This window comes from Fukomys damarensis, unplaced genomic scaffold, assembly GCF_012274545.1.
Source record: "Fukomys damarensis isolate Sample0158 unplaced genomic scaffold, DMR_v1.0_HiC HiC_scaffold_1, whole genome shotgun sequence".
NCBI lineage: Eukaryota > Metazoa > Chordata > Mammalia > Rodentia > Bathyergidae > Fukomys > Fukomys damarensis.
This window is the reverse complement of record NW_022900913.1, coordinates 68648233-68660938: the sequence shown is the minus strand read 5'-3', so window position 1 is coordinate 68660938 and position 12706 is coordinate 68648233. Positions and strand designations below refer to the sequence as shown.

The following is a 12706-nucleotide window of genomic DNA, read 5'->3' as shown; positions in this document are numbered from 1 at the left end:
CCACTTTTTTATTTGGGGGTTTTTTGGGAGACAGAGTCTCACTTTGTAATTCAGGCTGGCTTTAAACTCACTATGTAGCCCAACCTGGCCTCAAACTTGTAGCAATTCTCCTGCCTCAGCCTCCCAAGTGCTAGGATTACACATGTGAGCTACCACACACAGCTCTATTGATCACATTTTAAGGCACACAAAGAAAATAACTGAAAGATAATATTCCAAAACTCTATTACTGGTTATATAAAATTGGTAATAATACTGTAAGTTTTTCTTTCTCATATTTCAAAAAGCGATTGATATAATTTTAATGATTAAAAAAGTAATAGAGGCCTGGGGATTTAGCTCAATGGTTCTGCTGTCTGCTTCAAAGGCAAAAGGTACCCAATTCAATCTTTGGTAACAAAAAAAAAAAAGCAATAGAAACCTCTACCTATTCTCTCAGTAAGAAGGTAATGTGTGCAGCATTAGGGATAAAGTAGTAGAAAGGTATTTCATCCTAAGGCTTCTCACATAGTTAAAGAAAAGTTAAAACTCAGACATAGATAAAACCATAAGGAAATGAAAAGGAGCTCAAGGACAATCCAAGCAGCTTCTTGATGAATGAAGGAGACCCAGAGAAGGCTTGTTAAAGGGAAGATGAATGGAAAGGTGGCACAGAACAAGTAGGACAGTCAGAGACCAGAAATGGTACCACGTGGGATGCCAGGCAGCAGAGCACAAAGGAGACCCATGCAAATGTCACAAGGGGCCAATCTGGTTGGGCCCAGAGGAGGCAAATGGGAGTCCTCAAAGAATTAAGGTGGGAGAAAAACCAAAAGCCACTGCTTCATGAGAAAAGTTGCCACTATCCTGTGATGAACTCACCTGTGAGTAAGATTATATCTCCAAGAAACACGGTGAGTGCCCAGAATGCCGCAGTCCTCCACAGAACCACCTTCTTCTTCACTTCTGATTGATCAACGACTGTAATTGTTGCTAAAGGCACCTTAGAGCCAGAATTTGGTCCAGATTTTATGTTTACTTCTTTCACATGACATGGAGTTAGCACCATAACTAAACAATTATACTTGTGGCTTTTAGAATCACAATTTTTTATTAATGACAGTTTTTTAGTACCCTTAAATTCGGAAACATTCTTCTGGTACCTTGCTCTGGCAGAATCTCTTGCATTAGAACACAATTTCATTTTCTTAAAGGCCAGAGGGACTTCAGAGAGAGCTTTAGAATGGCCCAAGTTATCTTTGGAAGTCTGACTTCTTCCAACATGAGTTCGGTGGACAGCGTTTAGTTGGGAGCACAGTATTCCCATGCCACACAATTCAATATGTAATTCACTGGGTGGCAGCTCATCTTCACAGCTGAACAGCTCTTGAGATCCTGCATTTCCCTCCAGACTGTGCCCAGGGTTAATCTGGATGTGGCTTTCTGTTTCTGGGTGGACAGGACTAAAAAGTTCTAGAGAATGTGCTTGGTTTTGTCCACTTTCATATCGTTGCACAAAATCTACATGAGGCTGACTCAAATTATCTGCAGTCATTCTTACTTCCCCAGAACCTACCTTTGGTTCAGTCTCCATGTGCCCTTTCTCCTTTCTTTGAGCTAAGAAAGCAACCTGGCTGCACGTCATGATGCTGAGAAATTCAGTGTCTGCAGAGATGTCAGGGCCAGGGCCCCTCCTCATTGCTCCCATAGGCCCCGGCTCCTCTACTGCATCAGAGAACTCTGGATTCTGGCTTTGTATTTCCTGGTGTTCTGTCTGCACACATTTTGTCTCGATAGCTTCAGGGCCTGTACTGCTGTGTCTAGTACTAGAGACCAAATCCAACATAGCTGCATATTTGGGGCCTAAATGAAAGGAATCTGTTTGAAAGTTTTGACTGCATGTATCTGACTGATTTTCAGGCTGTTCACCTGTGGTTTTATTTTCACATGGAAGATTTTGATGTTTTTCTTCTTTAGATAAATGCTGGGCTGTGCCCTTGCATCCTCTGATTTGCACACTAGAGGCAGGCACAGCACTCGGGCCTGAGAGATTCTTCTGGGGTTTTCCATCCTGTGTTTCAGAAAGAGAATGTGGAAAGCCACAGCTGCTCTGAACAGAGCTCACAAGACCTGGAACACCCACCGCTTCCGGGACCACGAAGTCTCTCAGGTTTTCAGGCTTGCGGCTTTCTTCCTTCTCGTGTAAAGCATGTTGATGGTACAATAGCTGGATTTTACCCCAGCGGTCAGCTGTGGACACTGAAGAAGCTGTTCCCTGTGATCCTGTCATTTTCAGGGGACCAACTGGAGCACCCCAAAAAATGTGGATTTGAGATCTTCTGCTCATAATTTCTGATAAAAATGAAAAATCCCAAATCAACTTTTTTGTTAAATTTTTATAAATTGATATTAACTTAATAAGGAACCAAAAGAAAAATGTAATACAAACTATGAATCAAAAGCATAAAAGGTGATTTATTTTGATTTAATTAAAAGCATTTATAAATACACAAATCATAAAAGTAATCAATATAGTCACAAAAAATATCTTCACAAAAATCTCAGAGAAATAAAGCTAAGAATACTAATATCCAATAGGTAAATAAATTTTCAGTGCACTCATTTCTTGTGTTGCAAAACCTTCCCCCAGTTAAGTCACATGTAAAGAAATAAATCAAAAAATAATAAATCACATTAGTTTAAAAGGGGGGGATTCATTTAATATATTATAGCCACCATTAAATTACCTGTTTTCTTGACTCATAGATGATCTCAGTAGGTCTTGGTCCTACGTCTTTAACTGTGAACTCACTTCCCAAAACCAAAACAGAAGCTCAGACTGGAAGCAGAGAATGTAACAAACATGAGGCTTTTCTTCAAAGCACACAAGTGATTACACTGTCTACTTCACACTGGTCTGTTAGCACAATCAACAATCGTTTCTGTATCTTCTCATCTTTTCTATAATACAAAGAGATTGACAATAATTTTGTAGTATATAAAAAAAGAAACTTCATGAACTGATACAAATACATCTAGGTGAACAGCACACTCACTGAGATAAACATAAAGAATCATATGAACTATTTGCTTGTTCATAACTGACATTAAATTCTCATTAGAGATCTATTCCTAAAATTCACTGAAACATTTTTACAGTGCTAGCAAACAAAAGACAGATAAGGTTCTTGGCCTGAAAAACTGTTGGCATGATTTAAAAAATAAAATAAAAGCCAGACATGGTAGAGCACACCTGTAACCCTAGGTTTCAGGAGGCTGAGGCAGAAGGATGGCAGCAAATTTGAGGCCAGCCAGACCTACATATTGAGCTCAAGGCCACCCTGAACTACATAGCAAAACCCTGATTCAGGGAAGAAAAAAAAAAAGACAGAAAATAGTGAACATAAGAGGCATAATCAAACTATACAGTGAGTATTTAAATTTTTTAAATGTATTACACAGTGCCATTAATTCCCTCAAAATACTCCCACCTGATTCAAACAAATTTATCTCATGGTCCTTGCCAGTTTTTGAAGCAGTCCTGGAAGTTCTCTTTCATGAAAGACTATAGTAGAAGTGATCAAAAATTCAGTGAATGTTGCTGCCAAGTGTCAGTGGAAAGGCAGGCTCATAAAAACATGACAGTGTGTTCTCAATCACTTTATTCATGGATCTGGTACTATGTAACGTCTGGCTCCCAAAGTCAAAATTACCAAGAAAGGTAAACATTTTTGAAAGGATTCAGGACATCAGGGCAGCCGTAACAGCACAACTAAAGAGACTCTCTAGCCAGGCATGGCGGTGCACACCTATAATCACAGCATTCAGGAAGGTGAAGCAAGAACACTATCATGAGTTCAAGGCTAACTTAGGTAACATAGTGAATTCAAAGCCAGCCTGGGTGGGGATTTAGCTCAGTGGTTCCACTGCCTGCCTCGCAAGTGCAAGGTCCCCAGTTTGATCCCCAGTACCAAAAACAAAACAAAACCAAACAAAGCCAGCCTGAACTCAATCTGAACTACATAGGTGTGCTCTGTCTCAAAAAAGGAAAAAAAAAAGACATGGAAGAAGACTTGCAGAACCATCTCAGAAAGGGGCAAGAACAATGTGTTCAAAAACATTAACTATATTTTTATCATACCTCATAACCAAGTAGCTTTAAAATAATGCAATCAACACTATAAGCTCTAAACAGAAAATGATGATCTAGTGGGGAAGAGTGCTATCATGGGAGACAGGCATTGCGGCTATAAGCATTTTGGGGTTTTATTTTGTTTGGCTTCCAAGTACTGGGGACTGAACCCAAGACCTCACACATCCCAAGCAAGTTCTCTACCACTGACCTACATCCCCAGCCCCTGTTACACACCTTTCACACAAGAAATGAGATCTATAAAAGAGGAGAGTTATGAAAGACCAGTTTCATTTTAAAGTCATTACCTCTAAACAGAAAGCAATACCTAGCCATCACATCCTGCTAAGCATTCACTCTTCAAGATAACTCTCTACATCTTTCACCCTGTAAGTCCCCACTCACACTCTCCCCACAGCACATCTCCCAGCCCATCTCTGTGGACCCACACTCTGCCGCCTTCCCGTCAGGAGAGATGAGCATCTGTGTTTCTGTGCAAGGCCACCTCTCCCACATTTGCATACCAAGTCCTGGCCCCACAGAGGACCATCACCCCCACATCATGGACGTTTCTCTGTACCGGAGCATCTCTACCGACACAACATGCTGCTATGATTCCCTGTGCAGTTATTCCTTATTGCCTATCTCCCTCCATTTTGCACAGTTTCCACTTCCTTCCATCTCTAGAAAAGTGCCTTGAAAGAACTGTCTGTACCCTCTCTGCTCTGCTCTCTCTTAAGGTCCTCTACCAAGCTTTTGTCCCAGCCACTATACATCAACAATGGTTCATTTCAAGATACCCAGTGACCTGCACTTTGGCTGCAGTCAACTTCCTATTTCCAGCTTAACAGGCTGTCTGTAGCACTTGATACCACTGATGCCATCTCCCCACACTCTTTCCATTTGCCTTTAAGGATATCAAATCTCCTTGCCACTTGCCCCACTTTCAACTACCTCCCCAGTTGCTCTTCCTCAGCCTCCTTTGGGGGCTGCTCCTCTACTTCTTGCTCAAGGGCCCAGGGCTCGGGTCCTTCTCTGCACTCACTCCCTGTGCAATTTCTGTCTCAGAACCTAATGGGCACTAAGTGCTAATGACTACCACATGTCTGTCTCCATCGTCAGCTCTCCTCTGCACCTTATCCAACCTGCTCCCTACCCAGCACCTCCACCAGACATCTGAGGGAAACACAGAGAACAGGTGGCATAACAGGTCTCCAAATATTAACCCTTTAGTCACCAGGCCTTGGCTGGCATCCGTGAATTTCAGTTTCAGGGGGTTAACAACCATTTCATCATAAGAATGGCTTATGGTGCCAGAAATATTTATATAAACAATATGGTTAGTGCTAAACTGCTTTCTCTCTGGAGGTCTGAAATTTTGGCATATGCTAGGCAGAGGTTAGCTATGTGACTAGGTCTCCTTTGAGAAACAGCTGATTCCAGGCCTGAGGCAGGAAATGTATAAGATGAACCTGAAACACCTCATCAGACAAGAGGCAAGAAAACTATTTTTTTTAAAAATACTATTAGGGGACCGGGAATTTGGCTCAGTAGTTCCATCTACTGCCTTGCAAGCGCAAGGGCCCAAGTTTGATCCTCAGTACCAAAATAAAAATAAAAATAAAAAATACTATTAGGTTTATATCAAAAGTAGTCAAGAGCTAACTTGAAGATGGTCCCACTGGCCAAAGTTGGGCAATTTAAGCATCAATAAAGGAAAAGAGTGATGGATTAGATCTTATCAAATACAGTATGCTTAAATCTACCAGTATATAAAGATCAATAAGCAAACTCAATAGTCACTTTTGGAAGACAGTAAGGGATTCACTGTTTTTTAAAGCTAATGAATGAAAGAAAATCACCGATTATTTGATGAGAAAAAATCTCTAATAGAGGTATTCTGCTAATAACCAAGAAAGAAATGACAGACACCATCATTTTGCAACTTCCAATGAATAAGTGGATCTTTCAAGAAAATATCAATGGTCGCTAACATTCCAAAGAGAGATGTTGTAAGGGATGGTGCAGGGGGCCTGGCAATTACAATGTGTGCATCTTATTTAGATATGCATTTTACCCAACCAAATGTAAAAATATTTTCATTGGAAAAATGGAAATCTTATCTCATTTTTTATAACATGGAGATATTATCATTATTTTTAGTGGGATACTCTTGTTTGTTTCATTGGTTGGTGGTTTTTTTTCTTTTTGAATAGGGTCTTGTTATGTAATTCAGGCTGGCCCTGACCTCATATGTAGCTCAGGCTGGCCTTGAAATTATGGTGATCCCTCTTCCTTCAGCCTCCTGAATGCTGGGATTATGGGCATGTACCACCACACTAGGCAGGATACAGTTTTTGAGGCTCTGTTTGAAAGAGTTTAAGTGCTACAGATACATAAAAAGTGTTTGCAGAGAGAATAATGTAACAGCCCAGGCTTCCTCTCAGAATAAAGATAACTGGCCATGTGTTGGTAACTGTGGAGGCAGGGTGATAAGATACAGGTCTGCACTAATGGCTTCACCTTGGTAAATGCTTGAAAAAAACTGTAATGTAAGTCTTTTATTTCTTGTTGAACAAAACAAAACACTGTTTCCTACCCACAGGACTAGGAAATGTAAACAGCGTGTCAATACTCAAGTCCTAGGCCTGGAAGAGTACATCTGCAAACCAGTAAAACCAAGGACACATACACCAGAGAGCACAGCAACTGTTCTTCCAAGTTCTGCCCTGGTGAGCTCATACATACACACACAAGAAAACAGGCACAAGAGTCATCATGGGAGACTTAAAGAGCAGTCATTGTTTTTTCATGTGGAACATTTTTATTCCTAATGTATACTTGCAAGATATTTAACGATATATAAAAAACAACCAGTTCTAGGTGGTGATTGTTTTGTATTATGACTTGTTTACAAAATGTTACCACATAATAAGAATTACCTTTTTAAAAAATATACCAGCATTGGTCCTATAAAGGTCAGTTGGGTAACTTCTTGCTCCTTGGGTTGTGATTGCTAACTGAAATCTGATTGCAAAGCCCTTATGTAGTTTCTAGTTCTAATCAAATGGTCATTTTGAAGCACAACAGTCTAGTCAGATTGCAAGCAGTGGTGGAGGACCAAAGTGTCTGTCAACCTCTGTAAGAGGCCTTCCGGTTACATCCTCCTAGTTATACCGCCCTGTATAAAGGGGGTACCAGATCATCCTGTTATGCTAAACATGGTTCCCTGGAAAAACAAGGTAAAAGCAATGAATTATAAACAACTTAAGAGCCTATGAAGAAGAAAATGGATAAAGCATAAAATATTCGAAGAGGTAATACTATATGGCAGCAAAAATAAGTGAACAATAACTATATGTCAACACAGATACATCTTACAAACATAACTTTATTTTTTTATTTTTATTTTTTTGTACTGGGGATCAAACTCAGGACCTTGTGCCTTCAAGGCAGGCACAGTACCACTGAGCTAAATCCCCAGCCCACAAACATAACTTTAAATGAAAAAAGTACAACTTTAAAAATATGTGACTTTGGATGCCAATATATCAAATTTTCAAATATTCTTAAGAATAGAACAACAAATATAAGATAGTAATTACCTTTGGCAGGGAGGAAAGGGGATGTGATAGCTAAAAGGGAGACAGCTTCAACTATACCCACTGCATTTGATTTTTTTAAGTGGGTGTAATTACAGAGATATTCTCATATTATTCAGAATTTTTTTTTTTTTTGGTACCTGGAATCGAATTCAGATTCTTGTACTTGCAAGGCAGGAGAGAGAACCACTGAGCTAAATCCTCAGCCCTGTTCAAAAATATTTTATAATAAAAATCCTAGAGGAAAAAACATTCCGAAGCTAAGTTATAGATGACTTTTGAAAATATTTCTATTTTAATAATTTTACTGCAATGACTAACAATGTATATAATTTTCATAATATCAATTTTTGTTTGGTAATTCAGGCTTTTCTTTCACAATCTTTAAGTTGAAAATAATAACCCAACACTTATATAACAGTAGCCCTATATGTCACATTTCAAGACAAAATTTTAGAACAATGACAGCAGCTGTTAAAGTACCAGCTGCTAAAATAAATATAATGCAATTTTGTTTTGTTTTGGTTTGGTTCTTTTTTGTTGTTGTTGTTGTTGTTTTTTGAGACAGGGTCTCACTGTGTAGTTGAGACTGACCTGGAACTCACTATGTAGCCCAGGCTGGTCTCAAACACAGAGCAATCTTCCTGCCTCAGCCTCCCAAGTGCTAGGATTACAGGCGTGAGCCACCACGCCTGGCTTATACTGCAATTATCAAACAGCTTATAATAGTGAATTAGTGCTAAGGAAACAGAATTATATTAACTTTAAATATAAGGTTATGACTCATTGCAAATCAAAGAACTAAGCATTATTATAATTACCTCAAGTCCCACTCAATTAATTCTTACAAAAAGATTTTAATCTAACTGGTAGATGCTAAGGGTGCCGATAATGGTCTCACACACACACACACACACACACACACACACTCACTCACATAAAGGTATTCGTACCAAATGTCACCAGTGCCAAGGTTGAGAAAACCTCATATATCTCAAGTCATATAAAATTTCAAATATAAAAAAGAGCTCATAAAAAATATAACCAAATGTAATACCTGAGTAGTCCTCTTATAATTGGATCAAGGTTATTTGAATTAAATTGTAAATAAATATTCTTTCATACTTGTAAAGATTGATGTAACTTGCACATGCACCAACTCGTCATAATGAATGCAACCTCTATATTCTTCAAACATACAAAATAAAAACTAAAATGTAAAAGAAAAAAGGTTGATATAACTATAGTCAATAAATTCAGTCAGATAACCCCTTAAAAAAAAGATTATAGAAACTCCCATAAGGAATAACTGGTATATCAAATCTAATTTGTTTTACTACTTATATGCCACTATCAGATTTGCCAGTAGGAGGCCCCAAATAGCACAGCAAAAACCCCCAAGTTCAAACTACATAAGGTAAGGAGGGAGGAATGTATTATCCTGATGTATTGGTGGGAATATTCAGATCTAAGCAAATCAAGCACATAACATTACCAATAACAACAAATTCTCTCTGAAATCTTTAGACTTCTTCAATGGTTTCTTCCTGTACTCTCAATTTTCAAAAATGAAACAAAAACAAACAAATTTCTCCTATGTTGTTTCTTTGCTCTCTCTCATTTATTCTTCACTTAAATATGGTTTCTAGTCCAACAATCTTGCTATAATACTTTCATTCTGGAAATGAATGACCTTCAAATAGCCAAATCCAAAGATCACTTTTCAATCCTTGTCTTACTGCCATTTGAAACTATCCCTCCCTCTCTCCTCAAACATTCTTTTTTTCATTCCATTAGATCACCAAATTAGAATTATTCTGGTCTTTAAAAGACTGATATGTATGAATTTATTTGTTCAATTAGTCACATAATAAACACTGACTGCTACTTTCCAGCACTATGATGGGTACTGAGAATCCAACAATAACCAGAAGGGTTGAGTGGTTTCTAGTTTAATTAGAGAGGTAAAGTGATAATGATAAAGTAGTAATATGAATGCTATGGAACTTAAAGCTGAGGGTTCCCTGGAGAGAAAAGGCCTGGGAGAATACAACCAATGTGGGATTGCCTTATCTGCCTTTTCATAAGCTCTTAGGACTATGGTTAATCACAAAATATTGATACTCTGTTTATTAAAATTATTATTGTTGGGCATGGCAGCACACACCTGTAACCCAGTACTCAAGAGGCTGAGGCAGAAGGAGCACAGTGAGCTCAAGGCAAGTCTGAACGGCATAGCAAGATTCTGTCTCAAATATAGATAAATAAACAAACAAACAAATAAATAAATAAATGCCAGTGCTGTTTAATGTTCAGGAAAAAAGGAGCACACTATAGCCCAGGAGTCCCCTCTTCTCCCCACCCCAACACGGGGCCAGGAATGCTACCCCGACTGGCTTACCTAAAGGATAGCCTATTGGAGGTCATCTCCGAGACATCTAGCAAGGGTTACGGCACTCACTGCTTTGTATGCTCGCTTACCATTTTCTCCTACAGGTTCTGGACTCGGATTTTAATTCCTTCTATCAAGACAGTAATGAAGCTCAGATTGCCGAATAAGCACTCACAGTGTCTCACCACTCCGACTTGGAACTCCTCTCTAGAGTACCCCTCTCCCCTAACTGGTCTTTTCACTGCTCTGGTTTTTTCTCTGTCTCTTCTTCCATGAGCCACACGTTTGTCTCATACATCTCTGCGGAACCTGTCAAATCCCATTCCTTTACTCTCCACACATCCAATTATGCTTTACAAATCACACTGCACCTCCTCACTCCTGAACTTCAGACTTCTTGTATCACAGCATCGGACAGGGTCACAGCAGAGCTCAAAGATAAGCTCCAACACCCTATGAGTTTCCTGGGCAGAGACTGCTGATGCAACACACAGGGGTGACACAGAGTGGCCTTGAGAGTTCAGAGAAATCCCCAAGACAGGAGATGCTTGAGATGAGTCAAAACTCCACAGAGCACAAGCTATTTATATGTAACATGACTTAGGTCTGCCTTGGCTGTAAGTCCCAATACCTCAATACCTCTGGCCCTCTAAAAGTTATCTAGAAAATGAGTGATCTGGTTTTTGTTTTGCTTAGTTTTGGCTTGCTTTTCCAGTCAAGGTCTCACTCACTACATTGTCTAGGTTGGCCTTGAACTAATTATATAGCCACGGCTGGCTTATAACTCACAGCAATCCTCCTGCCTCAGCCTCCCAAGAGGTGGGATTACATGTATGTGCCACCTCACCTGGCTTAAAAATGAGTAATTAAACACAAAAATAATGAAACTGCTTTATACCAAAGACTGCTGCTACTAAGTACTACAATTTATAGGAGTTGTGAGTATGAGAGTAGGCGGATGAAAAATGGTAAGGGCAGAGGAAAGCAATGCTTTTCTTAGCAAAATTACATACAAGAATGAAGTCTGGGACACCAGATGAGTTTCAAAGACTCTAGGGTATGTACTCTGTGTACTCAGAGGGTAAAGCTCATGAAGATACCAGATGAAACTTGCAAGCACATGTCCATTACCATAGCTAATAATTACACAATTTCCCAACCTGCAGAGGGCCACTGTGGTCAAAAAGACCAATACACCAGGCCTTCACCTTTAGAGTGGCCAGAGTCTGACAAATGGATCAAAGATTTAAAAAGCAGGATGAACTCGTATCAGCAGGTTTTGTCTTTGCTGAACACTGCAGCTAAAACATGCTTATTATAAAATACACAGGGTTAAAGAGAGGACTCTGTCCATTGCCTTACAACCCATTCTAACTGTTATAATGGGGTATGGCCGGCATGTGCCCTTGCTGTGTCTATTTTACTAAAACACCAAGTAAGCATAAGGTCCTTGGTGACACCAACTGACAAAATGAAGAGGACTGTAACTGAAAGCATGGGTTTTAGAATAACACAGATGCAACATTTAACCCCCTCTGCAGCTTACTGAAAACACAAACTGACAGCGGTGAAGCCAGGGGACAGTTACATGGCATTCACTATGATATACTTTCTATTTCTGTACATATTTGAAAACATCTCTAATAAAAACACCTTTATCTATCAAATGAAAGATTTTCTGTTAACTGAAAATAACATGGTCTTGTGTTCATGTGTATTTTATACAGCTTTTTTTCTGTTTACTTTATTTTTATTTTTTTTCAGCTTTAATTGAGTTTATTGGTACATTTTAGGGATACAGTACAGTTACATTCATTGTTGGGAATTTGTACCTCTACATGACAGATCTTGGTTCTCATATTTTCCCTTTGTCTCTGCCCTCCCTTCACCCCCTCCTCCCCTCCCCATCTATAAACACTTTATTTCCATCTTTTCATTATCTCACATTTTTTTCTTTTCCCTTATTATCCTTCCCCTACACATCCCTATACAGTTTTAATAATAAAATTGAAATAATTTTGTGTTCTGCTTCAATCCATACATGGTCCCCCTTATATGCCAATTGGGAAGGTTCTAATCTCTTTTTTTTTTTTGTACCAGGTGTCAAACCTTGGTCCTTGCACTTGTGAGGCAGGCAGAAGAACCACTGAGCTAAATCCCTGGCCCGTTTTTATTTTATTTTATTTTATTTTTTGAGACAGGGTCTCACTATGTAGTTCAAGGTGGTCTTGAACTCACTGTATAGTGCAGATTCCTGACAATCCTCCTGCCTCAGTCTCCTGATTACTCATATATGCCACCACACCAGGCTCAAGGTCCTAACCATTTTAATGATAGCTTGATACCTTAATAATAAATCTAATTTAGTTAGCCATTATTTTTAATTCATTCACATGTTTCTAACTTATCATTATTATAAATATTTCTGCAATAAATATTAATGCATTTAGCATCAGTTTTCAATTATTTTCTTATGATAAATGCTTAGTTATAGATTTATTAAGTATGGAAATTTTACTTTTTAAGTATGTACTTTTTTATTAATTTTATTGGTACATTTTAGGTATACAATATGATGACATTCCATCACTGGAAATTTGT

The 12706-nt window shown here is 38.8% G+C and overlaps 1 protein-coding gene across 21 annotated transcripts in view; it reads right to left on the bottom strand.

The window, feature by feature from the left end:
- The window catches only part of Shld2 (shieldin complex subunit 2), a 96416-nt gene that overhangs the window by 30948 nt on the left and 52762 nt on the right, over nt 1-12706 (bottom strand). For 12 of the 21 annotated variants that reach the window (XM_033761764.1, XM_010622555.2, XM_010622565.2 and 9 more), the window contains 2 exons: nt 2727-2940; nt 862-2331 (listed from right to left, as the gene is read on the bottom strand). In XM_033761764.1, the coding sequence (XP_033617655.1) occupies nt 862-2326 (1465 nt within the window). In that variant the 5' untranslated portion in view covers nt 2327-2331; nt 2727-2940. Of the gene's footprint in view, nt 1-861; nt 2332-2726; nt 2941-7053; nt 7341-10114; nt 10136-10194; nt 10591-12706 lie in introns of those variants that run through there. The other 9 variants (XM_033761775.1, XM_010622569.2, XM_010622576.3 and 6 more) reach the window with 6 other exon arrangements.